Source organism: Rhinatrema bivittatum, chromosome 12 (genome assembly GCF_901001135.1).
Source record: "Rhinatrema bivittatum chromosome 12, aRhiBiv1.1, whole genome shotgun sequence".
In the NCBI taxonomy this organism is placed as follows: domain Eukaryota; kingdom Metazoa; phylum Chordata; class Amphibia; order Gymnophiona; family Rhinatrematidae; genus Rhinatrema; species Rhinatrema bivittatum.
The window spans coordinates 2,043,822-2,068,797 of NC_042626.1; the positions used below are offsets into that span (position 1 = coordinate 2,043,822).

The following is a 24,976-nucleotide window of genomic DNA, read 5'->3' on the forward strand; positions in this document are numbered from 1 at the left end:
AGAGTGGCAAGAATACCCCAAAGTTCCAAAAGAGGGGAAAAGCAACACCAAGTGTGGCCTGAACAGCTCCAGGCACCATGAAGGGAGAATGAAGCACCTAAAGTCACAGGAAGAACCTCAAGGCACTGGCAGAGGGTCAAAGCAGCAGAAAGAGTGGCATGAAGACTCCAAAGCACTGTGAGAGGCACACAGCAGTCACCCACAGTGGCAAGAACACCCCAAGGCTCCAAATGTATGGCACTCATTATTTTATAGACCTCTGTCATATCTCCCCTCACCTGTCTCCAGGCTGAAGAGTCTTAACCTCTTTAGCCTTTCCTCATAGGGGAATTGTTCCCTCCCCTTGGTCGCCCTTCTCTGTACCTTTTCTAATTCTGCTATTTCTTTCTTGAGCTGAGGTGACCAGAACTGCACACAATACTCAAGATGAGGCTGCACCATGCAGTGATACAGAGGTGTTAGGATATTCTCTGTTTTACTCTCCATTCCTTTCCTAATAATCCCTAGCATTATGTTTGTTTTCTTGGCTGCTGCTGCTGCACACTGAACAATTCTTCTACCTGCTGCTATTCTCTCCTCTCCCCTTTGTTCACAGTGGCATGATGGAATTGGAAGTGGCTACTGGGTTTTTTTTATGTTATAATATAGTTTATAGATGTACTGTACCACCCACCAGTGTCAGTCACACTCAATCAGGCTGACAGATTGAGTTCACTTCAGTGATTAGCAAACACTATCAAGCAGAGTTAACAGCTTGCCAGTGGTACAAACTCACTACTGCCTGGCTATGCCTCACAGATTGTGCAAAATTCTCTCTCTCAAAAAACACACACATACGCATGTATTGTTGACTGACTCCTTTTGAATGCACAAAAAAAACTTCCAGAGAAGAAACTGACAAGGCTGGCAAAGCTACTCTTCAATCTGTCTCTGTAATCTGCAGTGTAAGCAATGCACTACCACTATGTAGAATCAGACATACAAAAAAAACCCACTGCTATTTATTCACTGCTTCTCTTCCATATTCCAATGAAAACAGAATGCAATCCCTCTGTTTTTCTCTCGAAGTGAGATCACTGTGACTGTGGCAGTGAAGATAACAAAAGGCCCTTTGCCAATGCTCATACTCAGCACCTTTTATTATGCTACACAACTGTATCATACTGATTCATTTTTGCTATACAACTATATTATTGACGCAACTGGCTGCACTGTAAAGATTCTACTGTTCAGTTGTCCCTCCCCTTTCTAGATCCAAGTTAATTCTCCCTGTTTCATTGTAACTTTCTCACATCCATACTATTGTTTACGATGTTTGAACTTTGAATATTGATTACTATGTTACTCCCTGCCTTATTCACATTGTTAAATGTAAACCGAGTTGATGTGATTCTTGTCATGAAAGTCGGTATAACAAAATAATAAATAAATAAATAAAATGCCAAAACTCTTTATTTTTCTTTTTAAACTTTTTTTTTCACTCTGAAAGAGCTTCCAAAAAAACATCCTTTCCCTGTGAAATCAAACTTAGAAAATGGAGGGGGTTTTTTTTTACATATTCACAGACCTTTCAGACACAGGATGTTAGCATTTCATGAGCACTTGATCCAGGTACCAGCAATAGGCTAGTTTAAAAAATGCTTCATCTTGATTGGTCATCTGTTCTGTCCACTTGCCTACTTCTCCCACATTGTAGGCATTGATTGCTTGCTATAGTAACCTTCAGGAGAAAATTCCCAGTCTCACCAGAGCACTTTTACATGGGCCAAAGACTTGAATGGGAAACAAACAAATGCAATAAAAAGTTTAGTTTATATTTGTGGGCAGCCTCCATTCATTTTTCAGGGCCAAGAATGAAAGAAAAGTGGTTTTATTTGTGTCATTTTACCAATTTCAAATGAACGCACATCCCTGCTGTGAAGTGCCACATAGGTCAGTTCCCCTCTCCTCCATTGTTCAAGCTTTATGTAGTTCAGTTAACTGATCTTGCCCATACTTTGGGAATTTGCTTGCTGATAACATTCAGTCATTGATTCATATGAAGTTGGATCAACATTTTATGGTTGATAATGTAAACAAGTGCTTGAACATCATAGCAAATTGGCTTCTAGCCATAGTTAAAATTGAATCCCGATAAATCTGGCACGCTATGAGTAAGTCAGACAAATAGGGCACTTACCTTTTATCCTCTTGCTATGGCTCTGAAGTTCAGAAGAAAGAAGTGCTAAGTTGTCTGGGAGTCCTGTTAGACTCTATGCTTTCTGGACACAATCACATATAGTTTGTTTCTCCCTTTTTATTTATAGATCTGTAAATTACAAATTGTATTTTGGAAGAAAGGGATCTTAAAATAGTTATACATGCTTTGGTGGACTACTGTAACATTCTTTACCAGGAGCTGTCTAGTGTGAGATTTAAAAGGCTTCAATTCTCAAGAATACAGCACTGAGGTTATTGACAGGACCGAAGGTTGGGGATCACATTATCCCAGTGCTGTATAGATTGGGAGGAATGAAGGGTTAGCAATACATTGCCTTTGTGCAGTATAGATTGATGGGACTGAAGGGTGAGGATCACATTACCCCTGTGCTGTATAGATTGACAGGACTGAAGGGTAAGGATCACATTACCCCTGTGATGTATAGATTGGGAGGACTGAAGGGTGGGTATCACATTACCACTGTGATGTATAGATTGGTGGTACTGAAGGGTAGGGATCATATTACCACTGTGATGTATAGATTGTGGGACTGAAGGGTAGGGATCATATTACCATTGTGATGTATAGATTGGTGGTACTGAAGGGTAAGCTTCACATTACCACTGTGATGTATAGATTGGTGGTACTGAAGTGTAGGGATCATATAACCACTGTGATGTATAGATTGGTGGGACTGAAGGGTAGGGATCATATTACCACTGTGATGTATAGATTGGTGGTACTGAAGGGTAGGGATCACATAACCATAAGAACATAAGAAAATGCCATACTGGGTCAGACCAAGGGTCCATCAAGCCCAGCATCCTGTTTCCAACAGTGGCTAATCCAGGCCATAAGAACCTGGCAAGTACCCAAAAACTAAGTCTATTCCATGTTACCATTGCTAATGGCAGTGGCTATTCTCTAAGTGAACTTAATAGCAGGTAATGGACTTCTCCTCCAAGAACTTATCCAATCCTTTTTTAAACCCAGCTATACTAACTGCACTAACCACATCCTCTGGCAACAAATTCCAGAGTTTAATTGTGCGTTGAGTAAAAAAGAACTTTCTCAGATTCTCCATAGTGATATATAAATTGGTGGTACTGAAGGGTAGGGATCATATTACCCCTATGCTGTATAGATTGGTGGGACTGAAGGGTGGAGATCACATTACACCTGTGCTGTATAGATTGGTGGGACTGTAGGGAAGGGATCACATTACACCTGTGCTGTATAGATTGGTGGGACTGTAGGGAAGGGATCACATAACAATAGTGATGTATAGAATGGTGCTACTGAAGGGTAGGGATCATATTACCCCTGTGCTGTATAGATTGGTGGGACTGAAGGGTGGAGATCACATTACACCTGTGCTGTATAGATTGGTGGGACTGTAGGGAAGGGATCACATTACACCTGTGCTGTATAGATTGGTGGGACTGTAGGGAAGGGATCACATTACCCTGTGCTGTATAGATTGATGAGTCTGAAGGGTGGGGATCACATTACCCCTGTGCTGTATAGATTGGTGGGACTGTAGGGAAGGGATCACATTACCCCTGTGATGTATAGATTGATGAGTCTGAAGGGTGGGGATCACATTACCCCTGTGCTGTATAGATTGGTGGGACTGTAGGGAAGGGATCACATTACCCCTGTGATGTATAGATTGATGAGTCTGAAGGGTGAGGATCACATTACCCCTGTGCTGTATAGATTGGGAGGACTGAAGGGTGAGGATCACATTACCCCTGTGCTGAATAGATTGGTGGGACTGTAGGGAAGGGATCACATTACCCCTGTGCTGTATAGATTGGTGGGACTGTAGGGAAGGGATCACATTACCCCTGTGCTGTATAGATTGGTGGGACTGTAGGGAAGGGATCACATTACCCCTGTGCTGTATAGATTGGTGGGACTGTAGGGAAGGGATCACATTACCCCTGTGATGTATGGATTGCCAGGACTGAAGAGGGGTGATAACATTGTCGCTGTGCTGTACAGATTACATCGGTGCGATTATGTGTATTATGTCATGTGTTTGTATTGGGCAGAAGATTTATGTGAGGAAGGTGAGGACTATGTGGATATATCAAGGATAATTTAATAAAGTAGAAGACAACAGATATTTGGGCTTTATAAATTAACCACTTGTAGCAGATTTCTTTCCAATAACACACAAAAATGAGACGTTTGCTGTCAAGCAGTTTATTTCTTTGCAGCTGTGCTTAGGAACCAAGAATTCCTTCTCTGGAGTGTTCAGAAGAGAATATAAGTGTGCGGAGAGACATGAATCAATGGGTCATGCAACAGGAACACTGCACTGTGACCTTAACAAGAGACTGAGAACTGTTAGGCTCCTGTGGGGAACGATTCGTTGATCTAAGCTACTTTGGCAAAGCCAACCTGGTTATTGCCAACATCGTAGACAGAGTAATATTCCCTGAGGAAGACGTCACCCAGGATCCAGAGGGGCTGTCCATTCTGGGAGGGCAGGTAAGTTGGTGAGATCCCAACCGAGCAGTAACCATTACTCTGGAAAAGCAAAAATGAGATCTTGGATTAAAACCTCCTGCTCTTACGTTAAAGAGTAAGGGGAGAACTAGAAGGCTGGTTATGGACACAGCAAACCACGAGCTGTCAATGAAGGTAACAGGCAGAGGAAAGAATGATACACGCAGATATTAAAGAAACAGAGTGCCAAAGGAGCTTCTGATTATTCAGAGATGTTCAATTACCACACCCACTCTCAGATTACGACAAGCAAGGTCTGCACTTTCACACCAGAAATCAAACATCGCTATTTTAGACCCATGAAACCGATTTTGTTTTGCAGAACTGAAGGGCCTCTCCCTCCCCTCTTTATCATAGAAATCTCTACCTGGAGAATGTAGGCCGAAGGAGGCAGAGGGAAGGAGACTCCACTGATGGTGAAGCTGATGGTGGGCAGGTTCTGGATGTTGCTGCAGCTTACTACATACTGTAAAAGGAGAGAACAGCCAATCTAATGACTACAAAACTGTGAGGCAGTGTGACAGCCCCAACCTGCCACTGTGATACCCACAACCCAAGAGTGCAAAGTTCCTCAGCTCTACCAGAGCCGCCTCCTGAATCTCACTTTCACATTAGATAACAGCTCCTACCTATCTCCAAGAAAACAGGCAACAGGTTAGTAACGTCCCCTTTTCTTGCTCCCATCACCTGCTGCAAATATTCTCTGCTGGACTCACTTCACCATTTTGATCCTGCTGAGCTCCAATATACTGCATGAGGGTGGAAAACGTCTGCTGGGGGGCAGTAAGAAGAGAAGTCCCAGTGTCCACAATCCCCTGACAGCCCTGACTGCACCAGCTCGTTGCCTGGCCATTCACAGAGAAGCTGGAAAGCAAACACAAGGAAAGCCCTGATGCACAAAGTAGTTAAGAGTCTCGAATCTGCTATGTGGAGTAATACAAGTTCAGGGGAAAAATCAAATGGAGGAAAACATGAAATAAAAATGAAAAATCCTTACCCTTGAATGCCAATCTGCCAATACTCTTGTTGGGTGACTGGAGTCCAGTAAATCTGACCACTGTAATAGTTTGAATCAACTCCTCCAAAGACAAGCTCTCCTCCAGCCTGACTGCTCTCCTGCCTGATAACAAAAATGCACAACTTAGCCTGAGTAATCGCAGAAGATGGAAGCGTTCCTTAGCACACAATAGACAGACTTATAGGGAAATTTCAGGCAGCCGAGGTAAATCGATTCAAAATCATCCTCTCCAATAATATGCTGAGAAAAGCACAATTCAAGTCGCCCTTGCTGACTTCAACAATCGCTTGATTTTCTCAACAACAAATCTTTTCTTATGCGGATTCATTAACAAATTCCCTTCTTTACAACGTCAACCAATGGGTTTTATTCTCAAAATTATAAAAATTCAAATTTATTAGGACCACAAAGACTTGCAAATACGAACATATTTGGATTTAAGTGCCCGCCTTTTCAAACCTGTGCTGAAGGAGAGTTACAATTCAGTGCAGTAAGGTAGGTTCCTGTCCCAAAGAGTTTACAATGTAAATTGATGCCTAAGGCAATGGGAGATCATGTGACTTGCCCAAAGTCACAAGAAAGATTAGAGCAAGATTTGAACCATGGCTGCCCTGGTTCTCAATCCACTTCTCCAAATACTAGGCCACTCCTCCATATTTGCTGTAGCAGAAAGAGAAAATGAAGAAAAAAATGCCTTACCCGCTCAGGTAGAAGCCGAAGATTGGTTGGTTGATCAGATTCTGTTGCATCATGCCCTGCATAACGGTGGTGGCACTTTCTACTGAAATGGAAGGGTAGGCCAGTCCCAGGATGCCATCAAACATAGCATAGACAAAGTTGGTGCCTGGCTCGTTCACACTCAGACCAAATTCCTGTTGTGTGATGGCAATGTTCTGGATCTGAAGAGTAGGAGAACATCCATTCTGTGTCACTGCTATTGTGCAGAGGGATAGAAGGGGAAATCTACCATTTGGCAAATCAGTAGATTAGGATGAATGTCTATGGGGTTTTTTTCAACCTGGAATTGTTGGTGGAATTTGCTTGATTTTGGTGGCTTGGGATGGAGCCTATGAATGGTTGGTTCTAATAGATCTCACTGTTGGTAGAGAGGCTGATTTTTTTCAGTGAGGGTATTGATGCTTAGGGCTTGCTTGAGCCCTAAGTTTAGTTGTGACTGTGAGGATGGTGATGTTTTGGGAAGTCATTATTTGATTAGGTTTTTAAGATTTGTATTGATTGTTGTTACTGGCTTATGTTTTGTGTGTTTTGATCATGCTTTGTAAATTGTTATTCTGGTTAACTTATAACCCGCCATGAGCTTTATTGATAGGGTGAGCAATCAAACTGAACTACATAAATCCTATCACCTCGGTTCACTGTGCTCAATATTTGGAAGCCAACGAACCTGTCTGGCAGGCACTCTCTCCCACTCTCCTTTTCCTAAAATCCTGCTGAAACCTCCAAGGGAGTCCCAGTACAAGTTCAGCTAAATGACCAAGTCCCAAGCATGCCCTCAGGCATACCCTCAGCTTCACTATGGACACTACTCCATGTTATTTTCCAAAACGGACTATTGTAATTCACTTCTCCTAGGCCTACCCAAAAATGCCATCCGCCCCTTACAAATCCTACAAAATACCGCAGCCCGTATCCTTACTAACACAAACTCAAAGGAACACATTACGCCAGTTTTGAAAGAGTTACACTGGCTCCCCATTCAATCTCGCATACATTACAAGACACTAACACTTATCCATAAAGCCCTCCACAATCCTGAAATGAAATGGTTTAATAACTCACTACAATTTCAAGCATCTATTAAACCTACCAGAAATCCATACCTCGCCACCTTACAGACCCCCTCGCCCAAACTATATAACCACGCCTCCACCAAAGCACGAGTGTTTTCCTTTGCCGGCCCCTTGTTATGGAATACTATGCCCTCCGAACTACGCCTTGAGCTATCTCCCAAAACATTCAAGCAAAAACTCAAGACATGGTTATTCACACATGCCTATACTTGATATACATATGTCTCTCTACTCCTTTATATGTCCTGCCTTATCTACCCAACACCTCCTTTTTATACACCATTTCTGATTTCCCCTTATATCTGCTTCTACTCTCAATACCCTTCTATGTAACTGCTCTTAATTGCAATCTAAGTGCTATCTCCCCCCTCTTACCACCTCTAATTTAGAATTCCATTTCTTCTTTACCCTTCCCTATCCTCATACCTAAACTCCTAGAATCCCTATATTCTCCAGCTTTGTTTAACTCAGTTCAGTTTAGTTACACTTAAATGATTGTTTTGTTTTTAATTGCTTCTACTTGTTTTATGTTCAAATACCTATATATTAACCTATATATTAACCCTTGTTAAATGTATAATGCTCCGGCGTAAGTTCCTGTTCATTGTACACCGACGTGATATCTCTGATGAGCGGCGGTATATAACAAACTATAAATAAATAAATAAATAATCCCATCCAAGGCGGAACAAGACATATTGAGATCGATCGTCAAAAAATCTGAACTCCTAACATTGGGCACCTAAGTTAAGATCTTAAATTAGACACCAGTTTTCAGTCAAGCTTAGGGCCTAAATTTTCAGCTGAATATTCACCTAAATGTAGGCCCCTAAGTTAGGTGCCTAGTTCTGAAAATCAATGCTAAGCTCCAAAGTTTTTTTTCCCACCCTAACTCCATCCTTGTAGGTGCCTTGTGAAACTTTCAAAAGGGCCAATTTAGGAGCCAAACTCCATAAGTTAGAAGCCTAAACCCTTTGAAAACTCGGGCTCTTTGTGCCTGGAGCATCATTGGTGTAATGATAAATACCACATGGTCTTTCTACTCTCATACCACGCTCAGCCTCGGGGATTCTCTCTACATGTTGGGGTGGGGGTGATCTGATGGATCAGTGGCAGAGCTGGGAGCCATATTTCATTGATATTGGTTTCTGCTCTGTGGGCCCGTTGGGAATGCTGCAGAGGCAGTGCTCACAACCCCCGGGGAAGGATGTCATAGCCCTTCTGCAGCAAAGAGTGCACGTATTCAGGGTTCTTGAAGGATGCATGGTCACTATTCGACTGATCTAAACAAGAGGGAATTAAAAACTGGGAAAATCTCCAGGAAACTGTACGTGAAGGTTACGATACCATTGTTCCAGATCTGATTGAAAGCCCAAAATTTCCTGTGTCTTTTATGAATGCTGTAATTAAGATTTATCCTGACTTAGCCTCTTCAGCACAAGCTAGACGTCAAGATGTTATAGATATTGGTTTTTCTTTTTTGTTAAGATTTCCGTGTAAATGCTTGTTGAAGAAAGGGGCTGAGATGTATATTTTTTTCTGACCACTTCATCCCCAACAGATATATAAAATTAAAGTTGCTGGAATAGCATGTTAAAAGCATTACCTGGATATATATTTTTATGTTAAGTCTCTCTTTAATTTTCCAGGACACCCTTTGATATATGATTTTTGGTTAAAATGGAAGAATAATTTTGGTTTATGTAATTTTCTCAATTTATTGGAAATGTTTTTTCTCCATGTATTTTCATTGCAAAACTTTTGTTTTTGTAAATTAAAAAGCTTGATAAATAAAGAATTTAAAAAAAAAAGAAAGCCCAACAAAAACAGAAGTGGAAACTGCTGGGAGTCTGGGACATAGAAGAAGGGGGCTTGAAAGCCAGAAAACTGACCTTAAAGTTAGTGAATGCTTAATAAAGTGAACACTGTCCACCAAGCATTAATACAACATGAGGGATTCTGACACCAGGGGAGCCAACTTTTCAAAATGATTAGGCATGCTTCTAAACTCAACAGAAATTACCCTTCCCTAGCCTCAGTGAAGGAGTTTGTTCAATATTGGGGGTGCTCAAGCACCCAGTGCACCCACAACGCTGGTACCTATGTCTATGTGCTGACTGTGATGGTCGTCACTTACTGTCACTGTGTCATATCCGAGGATCCCAGTGAGGCTGCCGGTTCCATATGCAATGGAGAACTGCTGCTGCTTGGAAGTGTAGGTGGAGGACTTGCTGGGATTGAACTGTGGGTGGTTTGCTAGATAGAAAGGAGAACAGAATTAGATTTCTAGTTTTCAGCCACAATCAGTGAATACAATTCACAATCAATGAACCCAATTGTTACATAAACCATCTTCAACCTGGACACACCATAAGCAGCAAATCAATTCAAAATGACCCTTGGAGTCTAAGGCCAATAATAGTGCCTGAACCTGAAGCAAGCAGAATAAATGTCCCCTGGGCACCCTGTGCTACTCACTGCAGGCCTGGCTCTGGCAGTAGGTGGAGGCCACCCAGAGGTTGGAGGAGCCGGTGTCAAACAGGACCAGGAAGTTCTGGGGAGGCGTTCCAATGCTGATCTCTCCATAGTAAGACATCTAGACAGAAGGCAGAGAAAGAACTAGGAGCATCCATCACTGCCATCTCTCTTGTTTCCGATTAATTACTTCCAATAGCACTATCAGAGTTTGGTAAAGGGAGGATAGGATTCACGCCATCACTTGGAGCTCTTCTAATTAAAGTAAAAAGCAATGTCTTAGAAAGAGGTTAGCTCCGATGTCCTCTAATTCCCACCTGCTTATTGCAGCCTGGCAAAATAAAAGGCAGAAAGCCGAGGTGAAGAACCAGTCACAAATTAGCTGGATGGGAAAGAAGTATTTGTATCCCAGAGATACAGAAGAGGGCGCTTTTAAGGTTTAATAAACAGTTTTCCTTTTAAATATCAATTTATTTTTGGAAGAGGAGAAAATGTGCATGAGAGAGATGAGAACTGCCATGATACTCACGTCCATGTAGTTGGCGAGTGGTTCATAAGCAACACCAAAGTTATTGAAATGATATTTGGTTCCGGGATCCACTCTGGGAGCCTTAAGTCCATGCTCACGCATCACTTCCCTCATGGACTTGAACCTCTTCAGGGGGATCCTACAGAGATTGAAGAAAGACTGAAATAGGCAATGCTGTAGACCCCTCTGCCCACCCCCTTCATTCCATTGCTTGCAGATCTGTCACCTCTTTGTCACTTCATTCCCAGTGGTGGAAACCTGATGGTGAGTGACAATAACCTCCGTATTGGAGGTTGAGCATTCAGCATTTTCACTCTGACTGGATCCTGCCTTATGTTGAAGTGTTTTAGTCTGTGAAGGATGATCCTTTAGAAGGATGCTCCTCAAAGTATAACAAGCTAAAATTAAACATCACCATCTATGTTACTTGGATTTATTGTTCATTCAAATCTTCAGTTCATTACCACACAATGCTCAGAGAGCACTCACTTTAGTGAGGAGTTGGATTTAACATTAACCATGTTGTGGAAGGGCAGGCTAGATAGGCTGTGTGGTCTTTTTCTCTTTCTAAAACATGCCTGGATAAAAGAAGCCTTCTGTTAATGCATCCTCACCTCACCAGCCCCTCAGAGAGGTGGAGGCACACCATCGCTAGGATCAGCCACTTCATCTTCGTAGCTCCAGAGAAACCTTCAGTCCTGAGAACTGGGCTGAAGTCCGATGTTGAGACACTGGTTTATATATCCCTGGGGCTGGCACTTACCCTGCTGGACTGCTGACAGTCACACCGTCGCCAACAGACGTATCAATTAAATCAAACTTTTATCAGTGGTCCAATGGCATGCTTGGCTATTTATGATCAAACACCTCTATCTCTGAAACATTATTTACCTTGGCATAAATCTCTTGATTTTCTCATTCCTAAAATAAAGGTTAAACAACAAGTTGTAGGTGATACTTTTTATTGGAGAAACTGAATGCATTTGTGGTGGTTTTTAAGAGTTACGCTCCCTCCAATGGATCTATATTTATTTGTATCTAAGTGAACTAAATGGCACTCACAGCAGGGCTTAATTTGTAGATAAAAAGGAAGTTTGACCATGGATGGGGTGGTGAGATGAGCGGGGGCAGGTGTGATATCTCTCTCTTACGCACAAATACGCGAACGCACTTTTCCCAGAGGACGGCTGGGGATTGGGGGTGCAGAAGAAGGCAGATGAAGAGAATGGGGCTCTTTCTTAGTAACCCTCCTCTCTGCCCTAGTGATCCTTCATCCCCAGCAGCCCCCCGAGCATATAAATTCATCAGTAATCCTCGTCCTCTCCACAGTGGTCATAAAGTCCCTAAACCTAACCCCCTATTCCTGGTGATTCAGCCCCTCTTCTCCCTGGAATATCACCCTCTCCAGCAACTCTCCTCCTCAGCCAGTGAAGTCAGAATCAGCTGGCTGCCTGGAGAGCAGGAGCAAACAGGTGTGCACGGTTCGCTGTCCTCAGGCTCCATGGACAGTCTCCTTGGGTCTTGCTCATTGCCTTCTTGGGAGTGGAAGGAAGAGAGGAAAGTCAAAAATGTGTTATTCCTCCACTACATATTACCATTTACTAGTAGAAACTACTTAGCTCAAAAGGCGTTCAACATCACCCTAAATGCTGTAAGCGTTCACCATCCACCCAACATGGACCATGGTTCGGTACTTCTGCCTTCCTCAGGGGTAAAGATCCAGAAAAATATATTTGAACAGATGCCTCTCATCCAATGAAGGAAAAAAATCTTGAAAACAAAAAACAAAAGCTAAAACAACGTTAAAAAACCCACTCACACACCTCTCCATATAATCACTTCAACAATCAATAGCTTTAAAGAACACGGCACCCACGTCATTGTGCAGGCCCATTCAAAAAAGCCAAGTCCACTTCCTCTACTTAAATAGTCAAACTAAATGACGTGATAAACGGAAGTATCGTTAATTCATCAAAGGAGATGTCACTCACAGACAAATGCTCAAACAATTCTAAAAAACAGACCAATCAATCTCCTTATTCAGACCACTCAGCGGGACTGTATCAAAAAAATAAATCCACTTCTGTTCACACTGCATCAAAAGTCTATCAAAATCACCACCATGCGAAGATCATTTCGGTTGCTCAATCACTGAAAATGTAAGCTCATTAAAGCTGTGGCCTTTTAACAAACAGTGTTGGACTAAAGGTGCCTCTAAGCGTAACCTTGCAATTGCACTGCAATGTTTAATTAATCACGTGCGTAAAACACGTTTAGTTTTCCCTATATATAGCAGTGGGCAAGGGTACCAAAGACCATAGATCACCCTGACAGAAGAACAAGCTGAAACTTGCCTTTCTTAGAAAAAGGCAACACAACTCCTGAAAAAGATTGCAGACACACAGAACACTTGTTACACAGATAGTGGCCCACTGGGGTTGCCAAAACACCCGAAAGACCAACAGTCTTGTTCATCGAAATTAGAATGTATTAGCACATCTCTAAGGTTCCTACCACATTTTAATGTTGAAAATACTTCATGTAAACCTAAAACGTGCCAGTGTTTTTTGAATACTGCATTGAACTTAATGAATCACTGGGGAATACGGCAAAACACATACTGCTCTAGAGTCATCACTCTTTCTAGAAGGTATAAAACAACAGTTCCTGATTCACTCAATGTGCCCTCTTATAAGCCTTTTTCAAAATATGCAAGGAATAACCATGCTGTTCCAAAAAACAAAGCATTTCCTTAGCTTTGATCTTGTAATCATAAATATCAGAGCATAATCTCCGTAAGCGCAAAAATTGTCCAATGGGCAAATTTGACCGTAGATGCTGCGGATGACAGCTATCGTAGCGCAGTAGAGTATTCCTATCCATGGGTTTGCAATGAATCGAGATAACCCATGAACACTAAACGCAGAGGTAAAGCTCAAATTGCAATCACAGGACCCCAACCATTGCATAAAAACCAGAAAATCACTTTCACATCTGTCCCATATAATCAGGATGTCATCAATATAGCATTACACACCAATATAATAAGGTTTCAATTAATCTAATTTCCACACGTCATATCTCAAAGTTATTTAGAAGACAAGTTTTGTAGGACCAATACCGAAAGGATCTGTAGAACAATCAGACCCCATTTAGGATAGGTCACATTACTTTATTTAATGTATCATTTAGAGTCTCTCAAAAATTATAGTCCCTTCACAGGTTGTAATCCCTTCGAAAATTATTTTGCCACGGGACGAGAAAATATATATATTCATAAAGCAAAAAACAGCTTAATGCTTAATACTTAGCTTCTAATCGGGATCAGAGTTAAAATCCTGAACTAAATCTCTGAAAGTGGCTATGACAGGGTCCAAGGCTCAAGGTGGGCTCCAAGTAGATTTGGGAAACACTATAGCGGTATCAGACGTTTGGGCCACACTATTAGAAAAATACAACTTCAACCCTAATGATTTAATAAAGCGATGAAAACACTTCTCAAAGTAGTCAAACCTGATAGTTGGAACAAAAGTTAAACCTTTCTGCAACACACTAACCTGTGAAGGAGTTAAAGTAACAGACGATAAATTGATTACTGCTGGACGATGACATTGCTGGAAAATACCTGTCAGAACAGTTACTTGGGCACCCAAGCTCTGATTCCTCATGTCCTGGATCCTTACATGCTTGTTGAGATAAAAAAAAGACCTCCGTTCACTCATATTATCATTTTCTTCCCCTGAAGAGTCAGAGGGGGAACCAGACGATTCAGAAGTCCAAGCCTTTCTGTTCTTATTTTTAGCATAGTTGGGATTCATCCAGAAATAGACTGATCCCATGTTTTTGCCTGGGTGTGGGTTTTTTTTATTGGTGTTTATCGGTTAAAACCTAAAATCAGAAACCCTATCTACAACTTGTTTGTTGCCCTTCATTTCTACACCCATTACAACACCATTAAAAGTGAAATATTGAACCCTTTTCTAATTAAACTCACCAACCCCTTTTAACGAAACATTTCTTTAGCCATATTGCCATGAACAAATCTAGAAAAATCTCCCGCCCCTCTCTTCCTTTTGAACGACAGCCACATGGTATAGCACAACTCACCCTTTTCACAATTTTTTTTTGATACAATCCTGTGTACTCTGTTAGATTTATTATTATTTATTACAGTATTTATTATCTGCCTATAGCAGACAAACTGTGCTAGGCAATGGACGGTGCATGGGGAAGGCTCCAGTGCAGTGGTTACTCTGTTAGATTTATTATTATTTATTACAGTATTTATTATCTGCCTATAGCAGACAAACTGTGCTAGGCAATGGACGGTGCATGGGGAAGGCTCCAGTGCAGTGGTTACTCTGTTAGATTTATTATTATTTATTACAGTATTTATTATCTGCCTATAGCAGACAAACTGTGCTAGGCAATGGACGGTGCATGGGGAGGGCTCCAGTGCAGTGGTTACTCTGTTAGATTTATTATTATTTATTACAGTATTTATTATCTGCCTATAGCAGACAAACTGTGCTAGGCAATGGACAATGGGGAAGGCTCCAGTGCTGTGGTTACTGTAATAAACGAGGGGCCACGGAGGATGTGCATCGTGGCTAGAAAGGTTAAGAACCGGTGTGCCAGAGAGACACCAGTGCCAAAAATGTGGTCTGGAAAAGAAGGAACATAAACCATGATCGGATGTAGCTTGAACAGATGTTACAAGAGGAGTTAAACCGTCAGTTTAAAAAAAAATTAAGTAAAATATCAGGATAAAGGCAGATAGGTGAGAGAATTACAAGAAGCATAAGTAGAAAGTTTGTGCTGGAGAAACATAGGGGCTAGCAGAAGAGATGCAAGTTAAAAAAATACATTAAGGGAAGAAATAGCAATAGAGGTCAGCAAAGGACAAATTCATGAGGTGCCACTGTGGCAAAGGTGGAGTCATGTGGCTACTAAGGTATATAGTGAGGCTAGTGAGTGTCACGGATGCCCTTTTGCTCAGCATAAACGTACACGTGAAGCCTGACCACCTCTATAACAACAACCAGAAGGTAAATTGTCTGTCACTTTGGAAGAGCACAGGGCCAGGGCTACCATCTTCTGCTATCAAGCAGTGAGCTGGAAGAAGCTACAGAAAGCAGGAAGGTGACTTGGAAGGAAAAGCTCAGAGCCCTGGGTACACACCGTAACAAAGAAACAAACTTGTTCTCTATAATCTTTTGCTTTCTTGCCAGCTGATAATTCCCCTAGGACATGTTTGGTTTCCATGATTGTGATACACTTCCCTAGATAAGCAGAAAATGGATTTTATAGCCATTAGAGGAGAACAGGCTCTCCAGGTCTTCTTAACATTTCTTTATTTTTGAAGGACATGCAGATAGCAGATGTCCAAGGGGCAAGAGGTTTGTGTTTCTTTCCTAGATCATGGAATTAAGAGTCAACACCCACGTTGTAGGTGAGACCTTTATACTGGAGCTAACTTAATACATCTGGGATGAGCTTTTGAGAATTCTCTTTTCATGACGTCAGTGGAGAAACAGTTTGGTTATACTGTGCTGACGCAGGCCCAAAACCTAGCTGACTGTACCAGAGTAACTATACTGCTTCTTCACACCTCTGGAAAGCTCCTCACAGATGTATTTAATCCTATACAAAGTTTTCAGCTACAACGTGATGTCAGACCCTTATTTCCATGAATCTAAGTGGACTAACATAGCAACCACTGCTCTTTCCTGGATCATAAGGAAATCTATAAAGCGTTGAACAGTGAAGTACCACAGTACATTAGTGAAATGCTCATTAATATATAGGCCTGCCAGACCTTTAAGATCTACTGGGCGCTGTTTAATGGATGCAAAATTGTCCAAGTCAAGAGATAGACTGTGGTGGAACAAGGTAGCCACTGCCCTTCATCAGGAACAGTTTTAAAACAGTTAAGAACTCTCTTTAAAATGTTTTTCTTTCAGAAGCCCTTTCATGCATTCTCATTTGATTTTGGAGTTGTAATTTATGACCTGGTACTTTGTATTGCTGAGTCAATTCATGGGCTAAGATAATGCAAATGTGTTTTTAATGTTTTGGAATGAATTTTATTGAGTTATGACCTATGAAATGTTATAAATAAAATATAATTTCCATCCCTACCACTTCTTATCCTTTCTTTCCCTTCTCTCTAAAAGCTTTGACCAGGACACTGAGAATGCTAAGCCTGCTGCTATCTGCGTGTCCATAAGAACATAAGAACATGCCATACTGGGTCAGACCAAGGGTCCATCAAGCCCAGCATCCTGTTTCCAACAGTGGCCAATCCAGGACATAAGAACCTGGCAATTACCCAAAAACTAAGTCTATTCCTTGTAACCATTGCTAATGGCAGTGGCTATTCTCTAAGTGAACTTAATAGCAGGTAATGGACTTCTCCTCCAAGAACTTATCCAATCCTTTTTTAAACACAGCTATACTAACTGCACGAACCACATTCTCTGGCAACAAATTCCAGAGTTTAATTGTGCGTTGAGTAAAAAAGAACTTTCTCCGATTAGTTTTAAATGTGCCCCATGCTAACTTCATGGAGTGTCCCCTAGTCTTTCTATTATTCGAAAGAGTAAATAACCGATTCACATCTACCCGTTCTAGACCTCTCATGATTTTAAACACCTCTATCATATCCCCCCTCAGTCGTCTCTTCTCCAAGCTGAAAAGTCCTAACCTCTTTAGTCTTTCCTCATAGGAGAGCTGTTCCATTCCCCTTATCATTTTGGTTGCCCTTCTCTGTACCTTCTCTATCGCAATTATATCTTTTTTGAGATGCGGTGACCAGAATTGTACACAGTATTCAAGGTGTGGTCTCACCATGGAGCGATACAGAGGCATTATGATATTTTCCATTTTATTAACCATTCCCTTTCTAATAATTCCCAACATTCTGTTTGCTTTTTTGACTGCCGCAGCACACTGAACCGACGATTTCAATGTGTTATCCACTATGACACCTAGATCTCTTTCTTGGGTTGTAGCACCTAATATGTAACCCAACATTGTGTAATTATAGCATGGGTTATTTTTCCCTATATGCATCACCTTGCACTTATCCACATTAAATTTCATCTGCCATTTGGATGCCCAATTTTCCAGCCTCACAAGGTCTTCCTGCAATTTATCACAATCTGCTTGTGATTTAAGTACTCTGAATAATTTTGTGTCATCTGCAAATTTGATTATCTCACTCGTCGTATTTCTTTCCAGATCATTTATAAATATATTGACAAGTAAGGGTCCCAATACAGATCCCTGAGGCACTCCACTGTCCACTCCCTTCCACTGAGAAAATTGTCCATTTAATCCTACTCTCTGTTTCCTGTCTTTTAGCCAGTTTGTAATCCATGAAAGGACATCGCCACCTATCCCATGACTTTTTACTTTTCCTAGAAGCCTCTCATGAGGAACTTGTCAAACGCCTTCTGAAAATCCAAGTATACTATATCTACCGGTTCACCTTTATCCACATGTTTATTAACTCCTTCAAAAAAGTGAAGCAGATTTGTGAGGCAAGACTTGCCCTGGGTAAAGCCATGCTGACTTTGTTTCATTTTCTAATTCAACTTAATTAGTAGCAGGTAATGGACTTCTCCTCCAAGAACTTATCCAATCCTTTTTTAAACACAGCTACACTAACTGCACTAACCACATCCTCTGGCAACAAATTCCAGAGTTTAATTGTGCGTTGAGTAAAAAAGAACTTTCTCCAATTAGTAAGCTGGGGTTGCTGCAGGAGTATATATACTGTGACATCAGCTTTGCTCCATCTCCATCTGCTGGTAGAGGTGTATAACCCACTGGTCCTGAATCCATCTGCCTACATGCTAGGAAATACAACATCTTTCTGTTGGACCATGTCGTACTTAAGATAAAGACGTAGAAGTCTTCCATATTTATTTATTTATTTTATTTATTAAAGGCTTTTATATACCGAATTTCTTGATATAAATCAAATCAGCTCGGTTTACATCGAACAAGTAGAAAATTATAACCAACCAAACAGTAGAGACGATTTGAAGGAGTATAACGTTACATTATAACAAGGATGTGTAAACTTGGAGTAGGAAATAAGATGGGGGACGAAAGATTATAATATACATTGGAGAATGCGAGGGAGGCAAGGAGCAGTCCTCATGATAATTTGTAAACATAGTCACAATGGCATCTGAGTACCCTCTGGATTTCAGCCGCTTCCTCTCAAAAGCCATGCAGCTAGACAAAAGCGCTCGACCTGGTCTAAACAAACGGGACCCTGATGAAGCAGATTCGGCAGGTCCTGGAACCGTAAGGGGCCGTCTATGGTCAGATTGATCAGATCCGCAAACCAAGGGCATCTCGGCCACACTGGAGCTATCAGAATTACCTCCGACGGATGTAATTCTATTTGGCAAAGAACCCGGCCTATGAGAGGCCAAGGTGGAAACACATACAGAAGAACATCGGTTGGCCAGGGAAGAACCAGAGCATCCATGCCCTCCGCTCCTGTGTCCCACCGATGAGCGAAGAAGCGAGGAGCCTTGTAATTCTTGAATGTCGCCATCAGATCCATACTTGGCATGCCCCACCGAGTACAAAGAATCTGAAAAGCTTCCTCTGAGAGCTCCCATTCTCCGGGATCTAGAGAATGTCGACTGAGAAAATCTGCGTGGACATTTTCCACTCCGGCTATGTGAGATGCCGCTATGCTGTCCAAGTGCTGTTCCACCCACGAGATCAACAGACGAGCTTCCAACGCCACTGGTTGACTCCGGGTTCCACCCTGGCGATTGATGTAAGCCACTGTGGTCGCATTGTCTGAGAGAATTCTGACCAACTTGCCGCGGAGAATCGTAAGAAATGCCTGTAGTGCCAATCTCACTGCCCTGGTCTCCAAGCAATTGATGGACCATTGTGCTTTCTTCTTGGGACCACAACCCCTGTACCGATTTCCGCAGGCACACCGCTCCCCAACTGTACAGGCTGGCATCTGTAGTGACTACAGTCCAGTCGGGAACTGCTAAAGGAACCCCACGTCTCAAATTGTCCGGAAGCAGCCACCAATCCAGGCTGGCCTGTGCATACTCCATCAGCGGTAAAGGAAGATGAAATTGTTCCGAAACCGGGCTCCATCGGGAAAGCAAAGCGGATTGTAGAGGCCGCATATGCGCAAATGCCCATGGGACTAATTCCAATGTCGAAGTCATGGAACCTAGGACTTGCAAGTAATCCCATACCTTCGGAATTCGCTTGGCCAACAAGGCTCGCACCTGACCTTGAAGCTTGATCATCCGTTCCTCCATGAGGGACACCCGTCCCTGTGAGTGTCGAACAGAGCTCCCAAAAACTCCAATGACTGAGACTGTACTAGACAACTCTTGGACATTTGACTATCCAGGCGAGGGCTCTCAACAACTGAAGTATTCGGTGTATCGCCTCCTGACAAAGCACCTCCGACTTTGCCCGAATTAGCCAATCGTCCAGGTACAGGTGTACCAAAAACCCCTCCTTCCGGAGCTGCGCTGCCACAACCACCATAATCTTGGTGAAAGTCCGAGGTGCTGTGGCCAGACCGAACGGGAGGGCTTGAAATTGGTAGTGCTATCCCAAAATGGAGAACCTCAGAAACCTCTGATGATTGGCCAGAATCCCTATGTGTAAATACGCTTCCGTTAGATCCAGAGATGCAAGGAATTCCGCTTGCCGAACTGACGGACCTTAATGTTTCCATTCGGAAGCGAGGGATTCGAAGACACCTGTTGACCAGCTTGAGGTCGAGGATGGGCCGAAAGGTCCCTTCTTTTTTTGGCACCACGAAGTAAATGGAATAACAACCCCTTCGAAGCTCCAATGGAGGAACCGGAACAACAGTGCCGAGGTTGAGAAGGAGCTGGAGGGTTTCCTTCACCGCCTGACGCTTGGTTGCATGACTGCATGGAAAGACAAAAAAGTTCTGACAGGGCTGGCATGCAAAATCTAACACGTAACCGTGTTTTATCACGGATAGAACCCACTGATCAGATGCAATCTTGACCCACTCCTCGTGAAACAGAGACAATCTGCCTCTCACCACAGGAACCAAGGAATGGGCCAGTCACACATCATTGTGAAGGCTTTCCACCTGAAGTGGTCGGTCCAGAGCCAGGTCTACCAAAACACCGCCCCAGAAAGGACTGAGAGTACATCTGCTGTCTGGTGGCATTGTGACGAAAGGAAGAATCCGATCCCCGAGAAGTCCTAGACCTCCGGCCTCCACGAAAACGAGCCCTGGAAATGAAGGAACCTCTTGACTTCAGTCTATCCTCCGGTAAGCGATGCACCTTATTCTCACCCAAGGACTGAATTAGGTCTTCCAGCTCTTTCCCAAAGAGCAACTTTCCTTTAAACGGCAAGGAACCCAGCTGAGAATTAGAAGACACATCCGCCGCCCAGTTGTGTAACCACAGCAGATGCCTTGCGGATACCGCCGACACCATGGTTCTGGCCGACGTGCAAAGCAAATCGTAAAAGGCATCAGCACTATAGGCTATCACTGCCTCTAAACGCCCTGCTAGGAGAGATTCCTCTTGAGAGATTGATTCGTTAGCCAGGAGACACTGTACCTAACGCAGGCCTGCCCTCAACGAAAAATTGCTACACATCGCCACACGGATTCCCAGTGCGGAAACGTCAAAAATCTTCTTAAGTTGAACCTCCAGCTTACGATCCTGTAAATCCTTAAGGGCTGTGCCCCCAGTGACCAGAATAGTGGTCTTCTTTGTGACCACAGCCACCGCTTCATACACCTTAGGAACCCTTAAAGGTTCCAACGCCTCTTCAGGAAGCGGATAGACTTTATCCATAGCCTTAGCCACTTTAAGGCCCAAGTCCAGTGTGTCCTATTCCTTTAAAAGTAAATCCGTAGCCGAGAAATGAAAAGGGAAAGAAGACAAAGGACCCCATAGGCCCAATACCACAGGATCCGTAGCCCCAAACGGGACTCTTCCTGGGGAAGTGTCCCGTTTGGGGCTCCCCTAAAATAGCTGGAATGAGTGGACCCAACTCATCTTTTCAAAATAGATGGACAACCTTTGGGTCGTCTCCATCTGCCCCATGAGACCCCCGGATACCGCTCTGAAATTGCTCAGTCTCCCCCCTCCACCCCCCTCGGGGACTGGGAAGGGAACTCCCAGTCATCCTGGTTTTCCAAATCCGTGGAGCTATCCGGATCCGCCAGCAGAGTTCTCAAGTTGAGGGGCCTCTGGCCTAGTGGAGGACCTGGGTCCTGTACGGTCTTGGCCCACTTCAGGGCCCCGGGTTGAGATTCCACACCAAGAGGTCTCTTCTTGCTCGCCTTCCAGGCCTTAAAGGCCTTATGCATTAGAAGAACAAAATCTGAAGAAAATGGTGAATGCGAGGATACATCATACTCATCCCCTGTAGGGACGTCCCCCGCACCCTGGCTGTCGGGACCTGCAGGCTGTTTCCCCTCAGGGACCCTCCCTGCGGCAAAAGACTCGGAGGGAGATGCTCCCCTTCCTGCACTGGACATGCTGCTGAGGCCGCTGACAGCAACAGGCCCAAAATGGCGCCCGCTCCGGAGGCCGAGGCCCCGAGAAGATCTAAGATGGCGGCCGTTCCCGCGTTTTGCGGGAACGGGCCCAAAATCGACGGGGGCAGCTCCCCAAACACTCCTGTTACGGATTGCACCCTCACCATGACCCTCCTCAAGGTCGTGGAAGCTCCCTCTCCCCTGGAAAGGCAATTCGTGCAAAGCCCATCCCGCGACAAGCATGCTCACGTGGTGCCACAGGCCCGACACGCAGCCCAATGCAGCATGTGGAAAAACAACAAAAAGAACAATTCAAAATCTAATTTTACACACACCCCCTCCCCAAAACACGGCGAAACAGCGCAAAAACACCCTCCCCGCGATCAGAAGGGGAGAGTGGAGCCGCAAAGATAAAAAGGACAGTCCGATTTTTTTTTTTTTAAACAAATACTTGCCACGAGCCTCCGGGTCCTGGCCCTACTGGGGGGAGTGAGCCAGGCTCCCCGGTATCAACCCCAGTAGTGGATGAGCTGGAACAAAGAAAGGGCTTTCACCCAGTACCTCAGCTGCAGCCTACAACCAGAGAGGATGGTCCCCTCAGGACCTCACAAACCCCTGGGAGGCGGGAGACTCTGACCTGCAGGCAGTCACTGCGCTCTCACTCTAGGAGTCACTGCAGTCTCACTGCTAGGCAGTCACTGCACTCTCACTCTAGGAGTCACTGCGGTCTCACTGCTAGGCAGTCACTGCGCTCTCACTCTAGGAGTCACTGCAGTCTCACTGCTAGGCAGTCACTGCTATTATTCCCTTTTTTTTTTTTTATTAACTAACACTCGGGCCGATTCAGTAAAGTCCGCGGGAGAGCGGACGAACGCCTGCTCTCCCGGCGCGCGATTCTGTATTTAAATTAGGTGGTGCGGTAGAAATGGGCAAAAGGAGGCGCTAGTGACAATAGCACGTCCCTAACGCCTCCTTTTGACCGCCGACAGCCACGGGCTGGAAACCGGATGCCGGCAAAATTGAGCGTCTGGTTTTCGGACCGACAGCCACCAGCCCATTTTAAATTTTTTTATTTTTTTTTTAATTTTTTTACTCTTCAGGACCTCCGACTTAATATCGCCATGATATTAAGTCGGAGGGTGCACAGTAAAGCAGTTTTTACTGCTTTTCTGTGCACTTTCCCGATGCCGGCAGAAACTAGCGCCTACCTTTGAGTAGGCGCTAATTTCTTAAAGTAAAATGTGCGGCTTGGCTGCACATTTTACTTTCTGTATCCCGCGCGCATACCTAATGGGGCCATCAACATGCGCTATTAGGTGCCGCGGGTTGGATGCACGTTTTCCACCCCTTACTGAATAGGGGGTAAGGGAAAATGCGCGTCCAAGGGCAGGTTAACAGTGCGCTCCGTTGGAGCGCACTGTACTGTATCGGCCTCACTGTCACTAAAGCCCAAACGTAACTTAGGCCCTAGCACAGACTGTAGGATTTGCACCCCTTCCATCTGCTGGAGACAGAAGAATACTGCCAGACTGTAGGTGGCACCATCCTATATAAGGTGGAGTTTTGTTACTAAACTTCTTTCTCCATCTGCTAGAGGTGTTGAGGTAGTGTGATTTGGTTTGCTTAGGTACCAACTTTTGATAATCAAGAGAGCAATGAGTCACTCTGGCTGACTAACTGAAGTTAGACTGTTTGGATTTCCCAACACTCCCTCACCCTTTAATTTATAGGCAGGTGCCACAAAAAACAAAAACAAAAAACCCAACAAAAACTTTGAGAGTTTGATCAGTTCCTTGTAGGCCTCTATCAGACATATAGGAGCGGATTTTAAATGCCCTGCGAGCCGGCGCGCCTATTTTGCATAGGCCGCCGGTGCGCACAGAGCCCCGGGACGCGCGTAAGTCCCGGGGCTTCGTAAAAGGGGCGTGTCGGGGGCGATGCGGAATGACGCGGCATTTCGGGGGCGGGCTCAGGGGCATGGTCAAGGCCTCCGGACCAGCCCCTGTTGGCAGATTTATGTCTGCTTTCAGCAGGCGTAAATCTGCCAACAAAGGTAAGGGGGGGTTAGGTAGGGGAAGGGAGGGAAAGGTGGGGGGAGGGCGAAGGAAAGTTCCCGCCGAGGCCGCTCCGAAATCGGAGCGGCCTCGGAGGGAACAGGCAGCGCGCGCTGGGCTCGGCGCACGCAGGTTGCACAAATGTGCATCCCCTTGCACACACTGATCTTATAAAATCCAGCGTACTTTTGTTCGCGCGAGCGTATGTTTTTAAGATCTACCCTATAGTGAATTCACTAATACATTTAAAGGACATTAATTAGACACATTCCTACTCCCATAGCAACCTAAAACTTAACTAGGAACTGAACAAAATTGAGATGAAGGCAGCAGTCCAGCAGCAAGAGGGGGGCTTCCCAGTCTTTTGCATAGAGTGTCACATGTATGATTTTTTACCCACCGGTGAGAAGTTGTACATGTGCATGCAATGCAAAGAGCTCCTGGCTCTCAGAGAATGAGTCCGATCTCTGGAGGCTAGAGTGGCAGACCTGGAGGAGCTGAGGCAGACAGAGAGGTATATAGATGAGACCTTCAGGGACATAGTAGTCCAGTCCCAACTTCAGACTGGCAGCCCTGGTGCTGCCTTGGAGGAAGAAGGTCTCATAATGGGAGAGCATCAACCTGGGGCAGCAGGAAAGGATCCTGTAGCAAGGACCTGCTCTCCAGGTGATGCATTGTCCTTTCGCACTGAGGATATCTCCCCAAGGCCTACTGCCCAGGAGGGAAGGGTTAGGTCGGCCGTCATAGTTGGTGATTCGATTATTAGGAATGTAGATAGCTGGGTGGCTGGTGGGCATGAGGATCGCCTGGTAACATGCCTACCTGGTGCG

The 24,976-nt window shown here is 44.0% G+C and overlaps 1 protein-coding gene across 1 annotated transcript; it reads right to left on the reverse strand.

The window, feature by feature from the left end:
• Positions 1-4,391: 4,391 nt before the first annotated feature.
• On the reverse strand, positions 4,392-11,345 carry LOC115073811 (gastricsin-like). The gene is made up of 9 exons (XM_029572639.1): positions 11,165-11,345; positions 10,551-10,689; positions 10,025-10,142; positions 9,684-9,802; positions 6,435-6,634; positions 5,715-5,837; positions 5,434-5,581; positions 5,085-5,183; positions 4,392-4,738 (listed from the first exon to the last, which is right to left on the reverse strand). Exons 1-9 carry the CDS (start codon positions 11,218-11,220, stop codon positions 4,586-4,588), a joined length of 1,155 nt encoding a protein of 384 aa, XP_029428499.1. The 5' UTR covers positions 11,221-11,345; the 3' UTR covers positions 4,392-4,585.
• Positions 11,346-24,976: the final 13,631 nt, after the last annotated feature.

Coding starts and splice junctions, on each gene's coding strand:
- LOC115073811 (XM_029572639.1), bottom strand. CDS start 11,220: ATGAAGTGGCTGATCCTAGCGATGGTGTGCCTCCACCTCTCTGAGGGG. Junction 10,690..11,164: donor CTCTCTGAGGGGCTGGTGAG/GTGAGGATGCAT, acceptor CAATCTCTGTAG/GATCCCCCTGAAGAGGTTCA. Junction 10,143..10,550: donor CACTCGCCAACTACATGGAC/GTGAGTATCATG, acceptor CCTTCTGTCTAG/ATGTCTTACTATGGAGAGAT.